At 31.7% G+C, this 22,139-nt stretch overlaps 1 protein-coding gene across 1 annotated transcript in view; it reads right to left on the bottom strand.

Annotated features, from left to right (window-relative positions):
• Window positions 1–6,027: 6,027 nt before the first annotated feature.
• The window catches only part of Fim (plastin-2 fimbrin), an 85,108-nt gene continuing 68,996 nt past the window's right edge, over window positions 6,028–22,139 (bottom strand). Inside the window, exons 7-13 of the mRNA XM_089232777.1 lie at window positions 21,299–21,373; window positions 18,321–18,531; window positions 17,399–17,487; window positions 13,790–13,979; window positions 10,985–11,094; window positions 8,947–9,090; window positions 6,028–6,347 (exon numbers count right to left, since the gene is read on the bottom strand). Coding sequence (XP_089088903.1) covers window positions 6,171–6,347; window positions 8,947–9,090; window positions 10,985–11,094; window positions 13,790–13,979; window positions 17,399–17,487; window positions 18,321–18,531; window positions 21,299–21,373 — 996 coding nt within the window. The 3' untranslated portion in view covers window positions 6,028–6,170. The remainder of the gene's footprint in view (window positions 6,348–8,946; window positions 9,091–10,984; window positions 11,095–13,789; window positions 13,980–17,398; window positions 17,488–18,320; window positions 18,532–21,298; window positions 21,374–22,139) is intronic.

The raw sequence follows: 22,139 nt of genomic DNA, 5'->3' as shown, positions 1-22,139 counted from the left end.
ATGCTTTTTGAAAAGCAGGAATCTTACATAATATTAACTAAATTCAATCCATTATTTTTTAAATTGTATTTGAATAAGAACTATTGTTGTTGTTTTTTTCATTTGTTGCCCATTTGATTCAAAAAAGTGCACACATTTAAACAATAAAAGAAAACTGCATAACAGTTGTAGAATTTTTAATCAAAGATACCCAGAAATGACATTTGAAGTTCAAACAAAAGTGACCTCTGTTCAAGGTGAAACACTTAGGACTGAAGAAAACATAGATACCAAACACCTGCAAAATGTGTTTCACAAATAGCAAGGTTCCCCTCAAACATGGCATGCAAAAGCAAAACAGGATGAAGAACAAAAACTTAGAAATACATTTAACACAATAAGTGAAATACATCATAAATAAATAAAAACAATGTACAAGCACATGATATAAACTCATATGCTTGGCAAGATATTAAAATTTACACACTTGCACTTATATATGACTTGTAACTCAATATTTTTTTACATAAAATGCAATTAAAAGACAACTGGCATCACAAAACAGAAAAATAACTGTTGGCAGACACTTAAAAATTTTGTTTCAAAATTATATTTACACATATAAAACACTTATAAAAATTTACAAAAGCAATTGCAAAATAAATCTGCATTTATATAAAATATGTTTCACTACACATATGGCCGACTTGAATCAAATGCACTTCCTTAAAAGGCACTCAACAAAATTGAAGTGACAATTATATACTAAAAAATTTCACAGCAAAGTGTTTCATAGTAAAAGCTATAAAACTGTTATATAACAATCACATTATGATAAGAACTTTATTGAGACATGTGAATGTGTATCTGCCTTGCTATTTATAGGTCATACATAGCAATCTGAATTCACAATAGGATCTATTTTTTGAAAAAAAATTACAACTAGAACTTACAACTGCATTTCTGAATACTGAAAATTCTATACTTTGAAGTATACACACTCATTATGTGTGTGTGACATGAGTTTTCATTTTACACTCTTCAATTACCAAATGATGAAGTATAAAAGTGAAAATTACATTTAGCATACAAAGAGATGAATTTTTTTTTAATTTTATGAAAATACTACTTTAATGCTTAGTACTTAACTTATAGTTTCTAGAAAGTCCAGAGCAAATTACATACAGTTCATTGAAGTATAAAAAAAGTTTGGATTGAAGCATACTTCCAGTATAAAATGTGTTTTCTTTTTAAAAAATGGCAGAATTAGTTTTGTCAGCATATATATACCATAAAGCACCAATGTGAGATATATAATTGAAAGTATAAAAATATTATCATGATAGCTCATGGTAAAAATAAAATAATCATTTGAAATGAAAACTCTGTGTGGAGAAAATGGCACATATCACTTCATCTTTATTCAGCAACAATTTATAATGCCAACTATTTCCAAAAATTAAATATACAAATCACAAATAATAATATTTTTTAATGGAAAATTCCAATATGTTTTAGAAAGAGAGAGGGAGAGCCGAGGTCAATACTCTCTCAACTAAACATATTTGACAGAAACACTGTGTATATACTAAATGCACATTCACTCATAATTACATCAATATAAATTCATGAAATACAGAGTTAATGATATTTGAAATATTAACATTTCCCTTTTCATCAACTTGATATTTAAAATAGGAAATTAGCTACCATAATTTCCAGTGAATAAGCCCTATCCAGAAAAATGACCAGAGAAAAAAATGTTTTAGATAGAAATACTGAGCTTTTCATGTGCCACAGCTCCATATCAGCACAAATAATTTTCATGCAAGAACAAAACAAAAACGAAAAAACAACAAAAATTTTAATAGAACTCAATTTCGTACATTTACTTTCTACTTACTTAGTTGTCTTTCAGAATTTTATATTATTATTTGATTAAACATAAAACACTATTCCCTGGAGTAAAAATGTTCATTAAATTAACTCAATAATAATTTTGTCAACCAGGATGGATCAACAACAATCCCTTGGATGAATTTTCTTTGTTTTGTAAATGATGTACGTTTTGTTAATGTGATGAATAAAATTGAATTGAATTGAAAAATCATTAGAATCCCTTATTGGATAGATCACCGCTTTGAATCAGCAGCAAGAGCTAAAAATTAACCTTAAAAACTATATAAACTGCAGTTTTATTATGGGAAATTACAGTACCTTTTTCACTTAATGATAAAACTTGATTCCAGATTAATAACTTTTTTTCAAAAATTTCATTTGGTTCACAGTCAATGCTTGCCCATATAGACTTGATAATTAGTTTATAAAATCAAAAGTTCTTAAATGAGAGAGATGATGAAAAAAATGTGGGAAATAAAAAATGAGTTGGTCACTCACAATTATTTGACGATTTCCAAAAAATCATTTATTTTTATTTGCTTCATTGTAACATTCAGCAGTGGTTTCAGTAATGAATGATTTTAGCTTCCCTTCTTTCTATTCACTGCTGACAGTTGTATCCACAGCACATGGGTGGAGGCATGGGGGCATTGCTCCCCCCCCCCCAGCATCAAAAAAGGTAAAACTGACTGATCTAATGTATTTGTATATACATGAATTGCCATCATCATCATGCCCCCCCCCCCAGCAATCATCGTGCCCCTCAAGACTTTCAAGTCTATCTCCACCTATGCCACAGCAGCACTTTCTCCTCATATCATCCGAAAAGTCAGGCCTTGTCTTTCCTTGAATTTCTGTTGCCATCAATCTGATCTTTTGAAATCCTCCAAGTTTAACTTTGAGGCAAATAATTTCACTTGTTGTTTCAATAGGATTCCATTTATTGGAATTTTTACCTCTCATTTTCCTCAGCGAAGCAACAAGTGCCTTTTCGAGCTCCAGAAATCTTAATTTTCTGAAATATTTTCAGAATGTAGGAACACCGCTGGATCCACTTGCCACATAAATGAACTTGGCATGATCTTTGATTAGAGTACACTATGTACTTTTTGTAATCCATATCTTTTGACAATTTCTGTCTTAGTAAGTTCTCACACATTAATTACTTTTAAAATCTTTTTTCTTCATATACTCTCAAGCACAATCTTTTTCGTTCTATTGAAATTGAGAAGAGGAAAGTAGATTAGCATATATCATACCGTTTCTTAAACCACCAGTTTATCCAATCATAATGCATAAAGGGTGAATTACATTGTTAACGGATCTTCATTTCATGGTCAACCCCTGTGAACTATTGGATGTGGCTTTTCATATTGGTGATGACAAATTGGTGAACCTCCCCCTTCTCTGTTTTCTCTCAAGACACATAGCATGTCCAAATTGAAGTTAAATGTCTGTTACAGTGAACTTTGAGTAGTGCCCGAGTGGCGTGGTGGTAAGATACTCATCTACCACTGTGAAGGTTGCCATCACAGTCATCACAATCCCAGGTTCAAACCCAAGGGAGGATATCGATAAGATATTTTCCCTAACAAGCTTGAGGCAACCACTGATAGATAGCACCTTCATTTCCAACCCATCTCATTAATGGCGGTAAATTTCAATATAGCCAGAGATGGTGTTTGGTGAAGCAGTGAACTCTGAGGCGGCTGGATGAATAAAATGACAGAAAAAATAGCACAAGAAAAATAAGTTTGTAAAATAGAGAATTAATGGAAAATAAGAGTTCATAAAAAATTAAGCGGATTTTATCATTATCTTTATGGCATGCTGTTCAGAACAGAGGACCAGTTTGTAAAAAAGAGTGTATTCATAAATTGAAGTTTTGTGAACTTGAGAGTTGACCGTATGTGCCAAAATTCAAAGAGTCTTTGTTTAGTCATTTAAGTCTTAATAAACATAAAAAATTAATCATGAAATTTCAAATTCAGGTTGATTCGCATCATCTATAGATATAATTTTCTCACAAATTGTATCTGTAGATTTCAAACTGAAGACTATTTCAAGAAAAAAAAGATTATTTACATATTTTTTTAAGTTTTTCTTACTTCAATATATTAAAAAAATACAAGAATTTGTATTATATATCATCATTCCAGTAGTAATTATACTTTTTTTAGATTCAATTTTACAAAAATTCAAAAAGTATAATATTTTTCAAAGAAAGAAAATATAAAACTAAAGGCAAGTGAGACGACTTTTTTTTATATTTCAGTTACAGATGAGTTTCAGTTTTGTGCGTGTGTAAGAAAAGGTTCCAGCTAAAACATTTGGAGCAGGACTTGGCACCCAAGCGTAACTGGTATAACCTACTCAATATAACTTCTTTGTTTACCATAGATAGACTCCGATGTATGATGCTATATATAGTCCCTGCTTTCTATGTTCCTATATATACATCATCTCATGTCTATCCAAAATTTACTTTATCTTTTATGAGATTGTAACACTTCAAGTACAACTGCAAATACCTTTCTAATTTATGATTTCATATATATATTTAATGTTACGATTTGAAAAAAAATTCATAATGAAAAATTAGTTCCTGGATTAATCGAAATTAGGATTACAATAGACACGTTGTCAGGGGGAGATAGCTCAAGAAAGAATTCTTGTACGTGAGATACTCTTTTTTGTATCCCTTCTGGTGTATAAGTTAAACTGGCAAAATACCTGAAAAACTTTTAATATGTTTTGTTTCAAATAAATGATATTTGAAATCAAAAGTAATGACATTCAAATATTTGATGAATTCCATCAAAGTTTAGTGGAAAAAATTAGATGAGAACTGAAGAAACTGACAGAAAATAATTGGGTTGTGTGACTTGATATTTTGCTAATTGTGGGTGCACACATTATAGAGAAAACATTTTCTATTAGCTAGTCACAATAATATACATAAAATCAGATTATTGTGAATAGAAGTGAAAATATTAAAGTCTATTATTCAACTTCATATTGAACCAATCATCATAATAGCATATATGAAATGTAGCTGTATGAATTTATTCACTGATATATGCACTGCTGTTCAGAGCAAATTTAACAACTTCAGAAACATGAGTTAATGACCTACTGAAACACTCTAACAAAAAATTTTGTTGGAGGGAATAAACAAATAAGATTTTGAAACAAAAGCCAAAAAAAAAAAGATTGTGAAACAAAAGCCAAAAAAAAAAAAAGATTGTGAAACAAAAGCCAAAAAAAAAAAAGATTGTGAAACAAAAGCCAAAAAAAAAAAGATTGTGAAACAAAAGCCAAAAAAAAAAAGATTGTGAAACAAAAGCCAAAAAAAAAAAAGATTGTGAAACAAAAGCCAAAAAAAAAAAGATTGTGAAACAAAAGCCAAAAAAATAGAACTAAATTTCTCATATTTTGTGTGTCCATCTTAAGCACTTGTAACTTATAAGACACAGTGTATGACTTATACAGATTTTGGATAAATATCTATAAAGTACTATTCCATGTAGATTGGATATACAGCCAGAATTTGTCAGTTGTAGTTGCATGCAACGACATAAGGGCCAAACATCAAGCAATTGTATCCCACTCATGCTCTACAGGAGACACACTGAATCATACATATTCAGTGGCTGACATTTCCATTTCTCCTATTGAACAATCCATGTCAAATTTCTGGTATATTCTGTGCTTTCTAATTTTGCATTCTCTGAACAGTCAGTATATATATATGTGTGTATGTGTAAAGTTAAGTACATGTCACTTGAATAAGAAATTTAATAGATATTAATGTTAAGATGTTAATTGCATTTTTAATTGGGTTGCTGTATTTTTGAAATATATGACATCCATATTTTTATGGGCATCTTTTTATCAGCCACCTCGTTGGGCATTTTGCCTGTTGTGGCGTTGTATTTGTATATTTAAATAGAATAATGCATGTGTGCTTTCAAATGAAATTCAAAACACATTAAACTCAAACTCAAAGCAGAACATGTTTTAGCTTATTTGAGAAACACTAAAGCATAATACAGATTTTAATGTACCATAGTGAATGTATTTGATGAGAGGGAGAATTGTGGACCCCATATTTTTCATATATATATATAATTTTTTTTTATTACTTTTAAAACCCCAATTGTGCACAGAGAACAGAAGTATAAATAATACAGTTGAAGTATGTTCACAGTTGTCACTGGCTATGGCTCATTTCAAAAAATCAACAAATAAAAATTCTGAAAATAAAAACAGCAACAAAAACATAGCATTTTTCAATCAGAATTATTTTTTGAACCCATGTTAGGAATATAGTCTCTGGCCATCAAACATGCAAAGACAGTCATCACCATTTTTTGCTTTACTTCAGTTATATCTTCTGGCAAGGCATATATTCTAGCACCAATTTTTCTGGCCATTGATATAGCATATTTGGCATTTGTCATCCTCTCCTGCAATGACAAGAATAATAGTTAATGAAAATTACAGTTGAACCTCGATCTATCTAATCTCATCTAAATTGCTAGATATTTACAAACAGATGTTAAGATATTCTTCTGTGCTCAAGAATGACACTCTTTTTCATTTTTTTAAAAAGAATACAGTCAAATTTCTCCCAGGTTATGAACTTTCTTTCTTAGAACTCAAAGGACCAAGAGTGATTGAATTTGACCAATCAAGGCAGCATCTTCTCCAACAGAAATCTTTGCAGATCACAAAGCTATGTATGCTATAAACTCTAAAATCTTATGTTGTGTGTGTGTTAATGCTGCACATTGCCTTGACAATGACATTATTAATGGAGACAAGAAACACATTTAACAACACAAAAATTGCATAAATTTTCTATAACTGTACAATTACTTACACCTAATCACTTAACACCTAATTACTCACTTCAACACATTCGAAGCATTCAACTAGCTTTTTCCTCAAATTTTACACTATCATATTTTCAGTTATCTAGGGATATCTAGCATCAGATCATACTGCCATAATATAATTGACAAACATCAGATTAGATGACTGCTTTTATCAGTGATTTTGAACACAACCATATCTTTCTATACTTGTTCTTATACTTTGCACACAATGTGGTATTAATGATAGAATTCACTAAGAAGCAGAAGAGAGTGTCCAGAATTTTTTTAAATAACATAATCTTTTAATTTTAGTTTTCTTTTAAAATTCTATCTTTCCTTATACCTTTTCTGTGATCTGTCTGGAAAAATTACAGTAGAAACTCCCTAATCTCTGGACTGACCCATAATCCAAACACATTTTTCAGGCTATGTTTTCTTTTCACTCTTTTTTCAACTTGGACCTTTGATGATTTTTTTACCCAAAATTGGTTTTGAATGGTATTTTTTCACTCATTTTGATTCTTGTACCTATTCTTTCTTGTTTGAATGAAAATAACAAGAAAATACTTTCAAATATTCTTGTTATGAGAGAGAGAAAGATAGAAAATATTCATCACTAAACTGAACTTCTGTTTGCAACCCATAGGTATGGGCATTCATTCATCCATGAAAGTTCACTACAGGATCCACTTTTCTGAACAGAACATCAACTTTAGTTAATCACTTAAGAATGAGCAAGCTTTATGTCAAACAGTGAAAGATGAAGATTTGTGTGTCGAACAAGCTTAGGAAGTGTGTGTGTGTTACTTTAAAACCTTCAAAGAACTGACTGACGAATTAGATGTTTCCACTGAATGTGATACATCCGTGATGAATACCAAGATTTCTATTTTTTTGTGATACATCAGCAGTATCATAAACTTGAATATAGAATATGAGAATATTTATAGGAAATAATGGACATCGACAACAGTGAATTGGTTGTTAAAAAATTAACAGATGGTGAAATTTGTGATATGGTTTGGAATCCAGAAGGAATGGATTCAGAACGTGATGAAACTGGAAGTTAAAAAAAACTGAAAGTGATAAAATGGATACCACATCCTGGACACCAGCTCTCAGAAGAACGAGAACCTTCCCCTTCAAGATCCAGCAACAGAATGACGACAACAGCCAATCAGATAACTTCACATCTCTCTGCCAATCAGGTTCTCCAGCATAAGAACTGTTTTCAATTTGCTGCCAGCCATAGGATCAACTGACCAATCGGAAAACAATAGTGTATGTCAAGCCACTCACGTACGTAAATACAACCCAAGACTCCAGAAAACTTGACTTTTGATCCAGTTTTATCAATTCTCCTGATGATGCCAACCACTAGTGTTGGGAAAATGTTGAGAATTAACTCAAACGGATGACGTCTTTGAACCCGAGCAAACAATTTTCATTTTAAAAAATGTTCCGCATAATAAGTTTTTCCTCATTTAGATAGCATTTTGGACAATTGGACCACTGTAACTACGCAAGAGAGAAAGATTATGATTCTTTATAAAAATCTGAGGGAAGCTAGAGAAACCAAGGTCTATGAAACAACAGAAAATAACCAATGTGTTCTAAGCAATTCTAAAAAAAAGAAAAAGAGAAGTTAGGTGATTTTATATATACAGGGTACATATAGCTAACAGCATGCACAGCATTTTACTCATCCGAGAGGCATACTTCCAATTAGAAAAATATCCAACTAACATGTAGAACTCATCAAATATTACATACATTCAAAATATTAATATTTACAATTTTTTTTGAGTGACCTACAATAATTTTGCCAGATATTTTATATTTTTATGCATATTTTAATGAGTAGAAAATTAGTAGTAATTTTTTCGGAACTTTTTGAGGATGACACCTTTGGACCCTTTCCTTGTAAGTAGGACAAATACAGTTCTATTAAAATCTGTCCAAGTTAGAAAGGAGTCCAAGATATGATGTGGAGATCCTGTGTTACAGAATTATAACTGGTTCCACATTCAAAACTGTCCAATATAGATAGGTGTCCAGGAAATAAAGGTGTACAAACTGACAGGTTTTACTGTGTCAGTATATCATGCATTAGAATAATAACAATAATAATGATAACGAACAAACAATAATAATAATAAACTTGAAATGATGGTATCAAGTCAATTACCTCTGGTGATGATGCATTAAGAACTTGATTGTAGTTTATGCTTCCAGGTTTTATTGCATCAATGAGATCAATAATAGGTCTAGCATCTGCTATCAAGGTATCTTGGAAACTTTTTATGCTGGTCTGTTTGCCAGCTTCTTTAAGCTGAATGGAAAAAGGATTGAAATTTGAAAAAAAATTCAAACAATAGATGGTGACTTTTGTCATCTGAAATCTGGTTTTATGATAAAACTTATTGATTTAATTATTTATATGTATACTTTCCTTCATTTGTCCATCATCTGCTGACCAAAATGACAGGAATAATAAATTTCACCAAATTACAGAATCTATTACCTTCATGATGAGGATTTATTGAATTTGCAAAGTATCAAAAATTATCTTTCAGACAGTAGGACTGGTACTGGACATTTTGTCACCTGAAAAGAGTGCTATTTTGCCTCTCTCTCTCTCTTTCCCCCAAGATGCCACTAAAGTATTTAGAAAATAGCTTTTTCTACCTCTATACCATAGTTTCTCCATATCTTTTGTTCTATCGCCTCTTCAAAAAGTTTTTCTCCTGTCTAAAACCCTCTAAAACCCCAGGATCATTCCATTCCCCACTCCAGGGGGCAATATTGTCCACTTTGGGAAACAATGTTTTGTGCCACATTCAACTAGTAAAGATTTGTATTTATAACACAACAATGTACAGTGAAACCTGTACGAAACAGAAGGTCAAGAGACTGAAATATCATTCCGTTTTAGACAGATTTCTATTTTATAAGGGTGCAAATCAAAGTACTAATTACTGAACAGACTATATTTTGATTCTGTTTCAAACAGGTTTTCATCTCATTCAGTGTCTGTCTTATAAAAGGTTTCGCTGTATATACAGGATCCATAGCAAATGGGGAGGGGGATATGGCATTTTACTGGTAAACCGTTGATTCTAGAGTTATGTTAGAAAACCCATGCCATCTCATTCAGTGTCTGTCTTATAAAAGGTTTCGCTGTATATACAGGGTCCATAGCAAATGGGGAGGAGGATATGGCATTTTACTGGTGAACCATTGATCCTAGAGTTATGTTAGAAAACCCATGCCATCTCATCTGTTATCTTACACTTGTCATATTATATACACAGGATACAAAAAAAACAAATGAAATGAGAATTTTATTGTGAAACATAAAACATATATCGGAGCGCGTCATCTCACTTAACACCTTATTAGTGATCAAATGGGTTTGATAACTTGCGGACTAAAAGCCACGGAAAGACAGGGCAACAACTTTCCAACTGGGTTTTGGAACACTCAGGGACACCATATCAAAAGTCAATTTTTTTTTTGTTTTAACAACTATACAACCCCTTGAAACAGGAATGACATATCTGAGTACTACACATTATTTGAAAACTTTTTATAATTGGAAGTATATCTCTAGAATCAACGGTTCGCCAGTAAAATGCCATACCCCCTGTTTGCTACAGTTTACCCACAGGGCAATTGTAAAGTCCTTTATCAAAAAAAGAAAAAAGAAGAACGATAATGTGCTTACAAAAACCTGTCCCATCCCTGAGGGTATACAGTAGAAGAAGGGTGATAAATCAGATCAAGAAGAATGATATTTGCAATGGAACTCTGTGCCACAATCCATCAATCCATCTAATGCTTAAACAATTATTGATCACTAAAAAGACAATTCCAAAATGTTAATGAGACACAATGGGCAATGAACAAATCCCCATTCTCCACCTAGTCTCTATCTATCTGAATAAGAAGAAGTCTATCTACTATGTTGAAAAATCTACTATCTATGAAAACTATCTACTCATGTCTGGAGTGAAATCTAATATCAAACTACAAAGTTTTGCAGCCTTGACTTTGAAAATTACAGTTTCATCAATTTCTCAGTCAGTTAAATTGATTGGAAATAACAAATAATAACAATCATATGCTGCCCCTCTAAATATGATGCCATGTGGTGACTGCCTTATTGCTTTGTGTCCAGAACTGGCCCTAAGTTGAAGTTAGTTTAAATAACATTGACAACATACCTTATTGTTCACCCATTCTACAATTTCTCTTTCTACAACTGGATGTCCAGTATTTGCTAATTGAGCAAGAATACTCAAAGTATAAGCTCTCATCAACTGCCAAACCAAAGCTGAAAGAAAATAATCAAAAGATGCAGAAAGAGATGATTAACTTTTACACTAATCATAGCTGAATGCATGTAACTTTAAAAAAAAAAGATTTTTACAAATGAGACACATTTTTCATATGTTTTACCAACTTCATTTCATTCTTTGGGAAATCCTGTTCTAAAATGTCTACAATCTCAGTCTATCACTATTATCTGCAAGTTTTTACCATTTTACTCCCTTCCAGAGATGAGATTTAATTAATTACACACACACATTATAGCAATAATATTCTATTGATTTTTTTAAATAATAAAGTTCTCAACAAATCTTAATATGTTTCCTCTTGCTTTGTTCTGTATTTTGACTCTAACCCTGAAGCTCTGTTATATATTTAAAAACATTTGTACATTTTTAAAATGCATTTTCTATTTTTGCCATTTTTTTTCTAACATGTTTTTGAGAAGGTAGGCATTGGGGAACATGGGTCTGCATTTTTGGTATGATTAGGCCTAGCCACCCACCCATCAGAAAAGCCTGCTTTTTCTAACAATGCAGGGGTTACCTTTGGTGATGACCCCTGTGCATAGCCCAAGTTGTTGCCTGACGTCAATAAAAACGTTTTTTGGAAGTCATAAAATGTCTCAAACATGACGTGATAAAATGGTCATTATGTCCATTTTGGAAACGTCAAAAATAACGTCAAAAAATGACCATTTGCAAATAGTTCGACTTTAAGAAGGTAGATGGCGCTATTTGAAGAGACGGAAGGAAAAAAAGTATGACTTTCTGGCGCAGGTCGGATTCGAACCTAGTTCATTCAAGGATTGTCCCTTTGTATCTCACACCATGCCCCTACCCATTGCGCGATCATAGCGATAGCTATCGGGTGTTATTTAATGAAGACTTTAAAAGTATTGATTAGTTATATTACAATTACCGTTTAATTTCTTTCTGAGTTTAGCCGATGGCAGTTATTTTTTCGTTTCCTTTTATTTTTTTATCCTTGAAAAATATAGTAATATAATTATAAATATAATTATTTGCGTTATTTATAATTATCGAAAAAAAAAATTTAAAAAAAATTCATTTTTTTAGTTCAGCGTACACGTCACAGAATTCGTTGCATCTTTTTCAATTGTTGACAGATTCACAGATCCTCTGATCTTCCGTAAAAAACGTGATATGGATGCAATTATAATTTATATAACGTGTTGATATATTTATATGAACAATTACTCATTGAAAAATTTTGCATTCCCATTCAAAACAAAATCGCAATTAAAAGTACTTCATTTATCTTGTGACAACCAGTAACGAATACACCTAGGGTAATTTTGAAACGCCCTCTGAAGGTTCATTGACAAATATTTTGGATAATTTTGATATTTTCATCCGGAACACAATTTTTCAGTTGGAAAGAAATTTGTGATTTTGATGACGCAAAATCATTTACGCTATAAAAAATCACGTCATTTCATGACCTTCATGGCTAATAAAGTCATGAAATGACCTGATATTTCATTAAGGTCATCAAGAATCACGTTATTTCCTGACCTTTACTGTTCGTGGTCAAAATAACTTTGAAATGACGTGATTTTTTTTTTTGACTGACGTCATTCAGAGAAAATAACCAAATTTTCACGTCATATTTGATGTCAGGCGACCACTTGGGAGGTTTAACACACAATATATCAATATTTTCTTATGCATTCAATTTTGTTTCTTTCATTTTTTGAAAGTTCTCTCTCTAATCTTACCACTATGCATGAATAAATAAATAAATATATATATACTGATTTGCAAAAAAATTGCACGCCCAGAACAAGTTGTAGCTTCGTTTTGAAACTAGGCATGTCGTTATGTTGATGATGACCACATCTTCATCTGGAGGCACCGTGGGCAACACTACAATCCTGTCTTTTTGTTGAGCAACACATATCCCACACACTTGGTGTTTTGGTCTAGGGAGCTATTGCATACTATACCCATTAATCTTTAGTGATGATCCGTGGCAGTATGACCATGCAATGATGGGTCAATGATGTGCTGCGACCACATGTTGTGCCTCTTATGGCAGGGCTCCACATAGCCATTTTTCAACAACATCCTGCTTGGCCACATTCTGCAAAAGTGCCTAAAAAATGTCTCCTCAGGATCAGCACACTTGATTGGCCTGCACGCTCACATGATTTGTCCCCAATAGAATATGTTTGGGACAATCTTGGAAGGCAACTCCAGCAAACAGCCACTATGCGTAAAATAGAAACACATTTACAGGAACTGTGGGTGGGTATGTCACAGGACTACATATACAGCCTCTATGCACCAATGTCGGCCCATATATTATTGGCCGATATTCAATTTGTTAATCTCACAACAATAAATTACTCTTTGTGTGAAAAAATTTCTTTCTGTGCAATTCTATAATCATTTGCACATTTTTACTTCACAATGTTGTCCACAAAATTTCATGAATATCAGACAATTCTTTCTTAGGTACATGATTTTTTTTTTTTTTTTTTTTTTTTTTGTAAATCAGTATATATATGAATAATTAATAAGCATGGTGTGTATGAAACTGTGTTGTTAAAGTAGAAGCTGATTATTTGCATAAATGCACAGAATATTTATTTCTTCCACAAAACTAGGAAAAATATTTATTCAAAAATGACTAATTTTCTTTTTTTTCTGTAAGAGAATAAGAACAGGTAATACCTAAAGTAAGAGTAGGATTGCCTTCTGATAAGTCTTGGCCTGCAATACCAACTAATGAGAATTTACGTTGCTTTCCAAGGCTGACTGCATAATTACAATTTTCCAATTTCTCCATGAATGCTTTAAGCTTGCTAAATGTCCTATGAACTCTGTTCCAATCTACAATGCCAGGTTCTATGATATCATACAACTAGAAACAAAAACGAACTTCAATCAATTTAAAATTAATTACATTTGTTAAAAACAAAAATGGGTCCAAGAATACAAATTTAGCATTTTTAATCAAGTCAAACTTTTTTACGATAAACTTGCTTCATATGAATTAAATACTTATTCCATCGGACAATATTAAAAAATAATAGTGATATCTTCATTCAAAACAAGCATGTAAACCATAAAGAATTGTTTAAGATAAAATGACAACTTTTCACCTCAAATGGAAGATGATTTTTTAATAGATCAGGCATATAGAGAGAAACGATGTCACTCTCCACTGTTCATATGAAGCACAAAAGCCTGGATAACCAAGTGGAGATCGAGATGTAGTTCGGAAAGAAAATTCACATTCCTCTGTGAGGAATCAAACCACCAATCTGGGGGCTAACATCATGAGATCTATTAGCTGAGCTAGGAGGCTGTCCAAGCACAGTCCCGTTCAGCATTCATATATATGCTCTAAGGAATGAAAATGTCTGTCCTCTGTATTTCAATGGTTAGAACACTCGCCCGGACAGTGAGAGATTGGTGGTTCGATTCCCCACAGAGGAATGTGAATTTTCTTTCCTAACTACATCTCGATCTTCGCTTGGTTATCCAGGCTTTCGTACTTCGTAGATCAGGCATGTCCATCTTACTGTATATGGATGCAACATTTAGAGTCGGGACTTGTTCTTTAGCAATACAGGGGATGGATACCTTTAGACCCTGTATATGTAAAATTCCCACTTGGTTCTTTCCTTTCATATGAATGTAAAAGTTTATTCAAATATGTTTGCAGAGTTGTGTAAATACCATATGTATTTATTTTATAATGGTTTTTTTTTTTATTACATATTTCTTTTTCATTATAAGAATTCTCAGTAACTTGAAAACAGTCCCTTAGTCTTTCTTCTTAATCAAATCACTGTTCTGTTAATATCATTTTTGTGAAATTTAATAAGATTCAGCTATAACACAATACATTTAATTGCATAAATTAGGTAATTTAGTAACTATGACTTATTTTTATTAGACTTAATTTCTAAATTATTCCTATGCTGATCAGCCTAATACAAGTGAGCATCGTGACATTGATGTTCACTTGTAGAACATCAAGTAGTCTATGTAAATAAATAGGCACCTGAACCTAGGGGCTGAATCACTTTGAGCCACCCAATAGATTTTGCAAGTGGGCTGAGCCCCCCCACCAATAATTTCTGAAAAAACAATGTAATGCACCTTGCCACTCCTGCATAGGAACTTGAGTCCTGTATATATGGAACGACCAGCAACTCTCAGCTCTCCCCAATGTTTTCTTCATGTCAGCACCTCTGTATTGAAGTGTTGTCAAGGTGAATTGACGACCAGAAATGGAAAATGCGGTAAGTGCCAAATTGCAAATTTTAAAGGAGAGAAAAAAACAAATTTCAGGCATCATCGACCAGTGTGTTAATAGCAATGTGTTTTTAACCAACTTAGAGTGAGTTGGACACTCACACCATTTCCCAAGTTGACAACCTTGGTATTTACTATATTTTGTTGCGCAAAAACATTTTTCTTCTTTTTTTGGGGTATTTGTTCCATTTAGCATTTCTGGTTTTCAATTAATTTTATAGAAAGATTTAAAGATAGAGAAATGTGAAAAGCTGTTCATAATACTTTTCCCTTCATTTATTTATTTCTGTGAAATACCATATTTGGGATAATAAGAGTTATCTGACGAGGCTTAGTTCGTCCTGGACTGGAGTATGCTGTAAGGTTTTAGAGACCCTACCTACATAGGGACCATAGGGACATAGACTTGGTTGAAGGGGTGCAGAGAAGAGCTACGCACGTCCTTATTGGCACACAGGGCTTGAGTTATGAAGAGAGACTTTATTTTTTGAATATGTTTACATTGGATGAACGCAGGTGTCGAGGAGATATGATCGAAGTGTTCAAAATTTTCGATGGGATGGATCATGAACTTTTAGTACACCGCCAATCGACTGCTTTTACAAGGGGCACCAGTATCGATTGGTAAAGGACAATGCAAGGCTATGTTGTCGCAGGGAATTTTTCTCTGATAGGGTTGTTAATAAATGGAATAGCTTACCCCCAGAGGTAGTAAATTGTAACACAATTGACACGTTTAAAAAGAAATATGATAAACATGTTGTGGTAAATCGAGAAGCTATCCATAGTTAGAATAAGACAACCATAAGCATTCAATATGGGCATTGTATAATATTTTATCATGTGTATATATTGTTTACAATTTTTGTTAATTGCATTTTTAATTGGGTTGCTGTATTTTCGAAATATATGACATCCATATTTTCATGGGCATCTTTTTCTCAGCCACCTTGTTGGGCATTTTGCCTGTTGTGGCGTTGTATTTGTATGATCACGAGAGTTCCTTGCATGTAATGCTCACTTAATTCATTACATACCAGAACTCTATTAGTTCATTTTTCAAAAAAAAAATTACATTAATATGATCATATGTGTACACTGAATTTTCTCAAGGGGGGTTTACGTTTTTTCCTGAAAATAACACTATAATCTCGGCTTGGGGGGGGGGGTTACAACCCCCCTTTGCGTACACCAATGCAATGAATATGATAACATGAATGAAATATGAATGGAAAACTATATATATATATATATATATATATACATATATATATATATATATATATACATATATATATATATACATATATATATATATACATATATATATATATAATATATATATACATATATATATATATAATATATATATATTTCTAATTAAGCTGTGGAATTTTTAGTTTTGATTGTTGTACTTAAATTTTGAACTGACTGCTACAACCATTATGAGCTCAATAAAAATATTTCAAATTTTTTTTTATTAATAATAATAAATTAAAATTATTAATAAATTTATTATTATTAATAAAAAAAATTTGAAATATTTTTATTGAGCTCATAATGGCTGTAGCAGTCAGTTCAAAATTTAAGTACAACAATCAAAACTAAAAATTCCACAGCTTAATTAGAAATAAAAACAACTGTCCCAAAAAAGGGACCATGAAAATAATAGGTTTAATAAGATTTACTAATTTGACTGGTTTGCAGTTAATAATAATGAAAACATAAGTAAATAGCCATAAAAATAAACAAATCTATTTTGCACAAGACTGAACATTGAAAAATTTGAAATGATACATTATTTTAATATTTGGAATATCTTAAGATGACTAAGAATGCTGCCTTTATTTCAGAGGAAGAGAAAAACACTTGTAATAATCTACACACACATACAGGTTTTAAAGGAGAAAAAAATCAACAGCGAAACAATTTGGTATGTACAATTCAAACCAAGAAATAAATTTATAGCATAATTTTCATAGCACATGAATTAAGAAATGAAAATTAAGAATATACCTGGAAAATAACTAAGCCATCTGCAAGATCACTATAAATCCAATTTACATAAGGTGAGACACCCATGCTATTCATCCAGTTGCGATAAGCTGAAATGATACCATCAAACAAAATTAGATGAACTGTAAAGATAAACTTTGTATATTTATCACACGGAAATTATGGTAAACAAATAAAGTAAGAGATAATTTCATCTTTGAATACTTATTAATTATACTCTTATGAATACTTATTAATCCACTATATGCAAATACAAATACAACACCGCAATAGGCAAAATGCCCAATGAGGTGGCTGATACTGTATCATACTGTAGAATGAATAAATGAATTCCATATGATTCTTTTATAGTTTTTAATTTTAGTATTCCTTTTTTTTCAAACTTCTAAAGGCATGTAAGTTTCCCATGCAATAAGTTTCACAGAGATTCTGTACAGCCATAACATTAATGTCACACAGCAAGTATTTTAAACTAAGATCTAAATGAATGTCTGTGCAATAATGATTTGGCTATCAAGTTTTGAGGACAAAACTTTTTCCTTACAAAGAAAATTTAAGTGTAATGGTGATCAGAACCTGATTTTTGTGTTACACATAATTTGCAGATTTCCAGTTCTGAAAATTATACGTAACTTAAGAAACTTTGCAAATGAGATTTTATAATCACATATTTTCTTCCTTTATACATAAATAACAATTAAAGAATACACATTTTTCTTTGAAACAAAAAGAATAATTTAAATAAACAATTCATGAGATTTATAATAATTTTGAAATATGATACTTTTAGTCATATGTTTTACATTGTGTATGGTTAATATGAAAATGTAATATTGTCAGATTGCTTTTGTGAATTTTCAAGCAATAGCAGTATAAATTACGTGAAAACAATATTATGAATGATTAGATATTCAAAACTAACTTTTTTCTTCCCTTGTCTCTTCTAAATTTTCGAACTCAATAGGTTCATCTGGTTTATCTAGTGCTGGATGATTGTTGAATAAGTTAGCGACAAATGCAACATTCAATTTGTAAACACCATCAATAACATCATGAGGAGTTAAAAAGCTCCTGCATCCTATTTTGTCAGCTTGTTGCAACATAGTTTCAGCACGAGCTAGTAAATCAGGTTGCTGAAAAGTATAAAAAACATATTTTAATATTTAATATTATAAATATTTTATTATAATATATATGTTACAGTAAATGTGATGAATAGGTTATTATGCACAATAACCATTTTATCAGTTATTTTGCACAATAACCAAATCTATTTACTGTAACATATATTTATACAGGATGAATACTCCCACCTTTTTTCAACAGGCAATTCTTGAAATGTTAGTCTTAGACAAAATGTCAATTATAATTTTTTTCAACTGTTGTTACCCATCATCCTATATAGAAGCCATTTCAGATTTTTTTTTTTTTTTTTTTTAAAGTCTGGGTCCATAAGTCAATAAAAGTCAAATAAGTCACAAAGATAATTTGTTTCAGTATCACATTCATTAACCAAAACATGATTTTCCATGAGTTTCCACATAAAATAATTTAATTGGTTTCAGGTACAGTCCAAAATTTGAAAATAAGTTTATAAAACACTATAAGTTTATAAGAGAAATACTGCAAAAAAGACAAAATACTGACCAAAAGCTGGAATGAACAGCTTCACAATCGACTGAAGAATTTACAGAAAGGTAAAATATTTAAGGATCTTTTAATTTTATACTATATATGCTACGCAGTCGGATTCATGAGCTATAGTGAAAAAAAGTGTTGAGGTAGAGTGCTATGTGATATAGTCAACTCATTTCTCTCTCACACACATGCAGATGGGAAAGATAAGCTCTTAGAATGGCCATATTGTCGAGTTTGGTATTAAGAGTCTTACTGTATGCAACTGAAATTATTCAAGTCTGACACATTTTTTAAATAAATTTTTTTCTAACTTTAATCATTCATTTTACATGAAATGGTCCAAAGCTCTTCTGAAAGAGAAAGAGAGATGTACCTGCAAAGTGATTCTGAGATGGAAATAAATAAATCCGGATCGAGCAACAGTTACTCATTGGCGTGGCCCAACCCACCAGAGTAAAGGGATATATCTGTAATGTGACAGAGCGGTTGTCTGGTATTTCAGTTATTTAGTGGATTCATTTTGATAAAAATTTATCTCACGACACATGATGAAACGAAAATTTAGATTTCCAAGAATCCAGGTGCAGCTGTTTTATGTTAGGGAATGAATCTGTATCAACTAAAATGTTCGTTAGCCAAGACAGAAAATCATTGAAAAAATCTTTGTTAGCCAAAAAATTTGTAAGCTGAAGTGTTTGTTAACTGAGGTACCACTGTATATTAAAAAATAATTCATTCACTGACATGTGAAACAAAAAGAAAAAATGTTCTTCTACAATCAAAGCTTTCTTTTTTTTTCAATCTGAGCACAACTCAGGTCTATCGCCATGGGCAATTTACTACCTAGTGAGTTGTGCCGGAAGTGTAAGTATGTGTATCAGACAGTCTGGGTGTGTATGTAGGGTTACCAACTATCCTCTTTTAGGAGGGCATGCCCTCCTTTTTTATGTCATTTCAAGCATCCTCCTACATTTTGGAAAATTCACCCTTTTGTCCCCCTTTTCAGGTTTCTGGAATTATTTGTTTTTTGGGGGGAATTTTTTTTTTCTCCACACTGAAAAATATATTTCTTCATTGATATAAGTGTTTTTGTGCTTTTTCCCCCCCACATATATTTACCAATAGCTGTCAAAATTCCCAGAATTTTTTGTTTCTGCTTTTTTTAGCGGTGCTGTTTTAGAGTTGGGAAAAATTATTGTTGCTACCAGTTTTATTGGTCAGAATAGTGGCAGCATCTATTGTGAAAATGAGGTTAAGTGACATCTAGGGGTGCGCGAGCAGGCATCCTCCTTTCTCAGTTTTTGGATCTGGTAATCCTATGCGTATGTAGTGTTGTGTCTGATTTTTCAGTATTGCCATCTACATTTTGGAAGTGAAGTGTAATGTACAATCAAAGCTGACCAAGCTAATTGAATTTGAAGCATCTCTTTTTGCTGAGAAATAGGGGTCATACACAAATATATCTCAGACTGAGATAATTTTCACCAATTTAATTTTAATTTATTCATCAGGAATAATAAATCCTAACATAACTCCCTAGTAACTCCTAATTTTATATCATTGAATAAAATCTCAAGAAAATTATATTGGTTATTAGGAATACAATGCAATATTCAATCGGTAAGCTATGTGGCTGTAATCTGACTAAATTTTTATTCAGCCCCTTTGATAGAAAAAACAAATTTTTCTGAAAAAAACTTTTTCTGAAAAAGACTACCAATAAAATTCATGAAATTTTAAAAGAACCATTTTCTGTTTTGTTTCACAAATCAGTGCATGAAGAATTTTTTAATAGACATAACTTTTGTAAAAATATTGAATTTTGTAACTTTTTTGACTGAACTTCTAAGTAACAGCCTTGTACACAGCCCTAGTCTGTTATCTCACAGAAGCAATTTACTATCATTTTACCTCCAAAGAGATTGTGTCACAATTATTATAGTGGAGCCTATCTGTACATTTATGCAAATTTCATGCATATATGTGTTCAAGTGCTGCTATCTATTTCTAAACACAGATCTATATTAAATCCTGGATAGCCAGGAATTGCCTTTAAAACATAAACATAGCCCTAAAGCCTCTAAAACATCTTCCTAAAGATCTATTAAATCCCAGAAAATTGTTAAATCTGGAATCACTAAACTGAGGTTTGACTATATTAATTTTACCATGATATTTTTAATGCCTGCAATAAAAAAAAATTTTATAAGCAAAACTATATGGTGCCAAATCAACAAGCATACAGGAAAAAAAGACAGTTACCATTAATGCTTCCATAGTTACTCCTGCATCTTTCGGAGCAATTTGCTTCAACAAAATGGAATATATTTCTGAATCCTGAAAAATAAGAATGTAATCAAGTTACACTAATTCCATGAAAAGTTACATGTTAAACTATGTAGCGAAAACAACTGTAGCCACAAAATGTCTTTTAAAATATAATCCAGTCAATTACTAAATTATCTCAAAGTTGATTGATTCAGGAGTGGGAAGTGACAAAGTCCATTTCGGAGCAGCAAAATATAAAATTCAGAGCAGATATTTATAAATTGGAGCAGCGAGAATATTTCCGTAAGAATATTTTCGTTAACCCCCACCCCTTTTAAAGATACAACAACTGCACTGTCTTTTGTTATGAAACATCTTTTCATCAGGTTGTTTTTTGTTTTTGGTGTTTCAGGCTTTTGACACCTTATTTGAAAGAGAGGCTGTCATAAAATTTTTCACACCAGTAAGATTATTTTTGCTTACTGAGGGCACTATTTGCTGTCTGGAACAGCAGCACTTCAAATGGGCTAAAAGTTTCTTTCTTATAAGTTTTCAATTTTTTTATACTCGGAAAGAAATTGTTGCAAAATGGGAGAGAATTTCGGAACATCAACACGATGTTTGACAATTCAGCACTCATTATTTGGCAATATTGGCGATCTGACACTTGTTATTTGATGATATTGGTGATTTAACACTCGTTATTTAGAAACATTGGTGATTTAATGCTCGTTATTCTGCAAAGTTTCTAAATTAGCATTCGTAATTCGATGAACATGCGAATGAAATTTTTTTTTCAGTCACACATTTCAAAAACTTTGGGATTTGATGCAGT

The sequence above is a fragment of the Pholcus phalangioides genome, unplaced genomic scaffold (genome assembly GCF_987345545.1).
Source record: "Pholcus phalangioides strain wild (caught in Gottingen) unplaced genomic scaffold, Ppha-v1.0 ptg000007l_1, whole genome shotgun sequence".
NCBI lineage: Eukaryota > Metazoa > Arthropoda > Arachnida > Araneae > Pholcidae > Pholcus > Pholcus phalangioides.
Note: the sequence above shows the minus strand (reverse complement) of the source record. Positions and strands in the feature narration are given on the sequence as shown.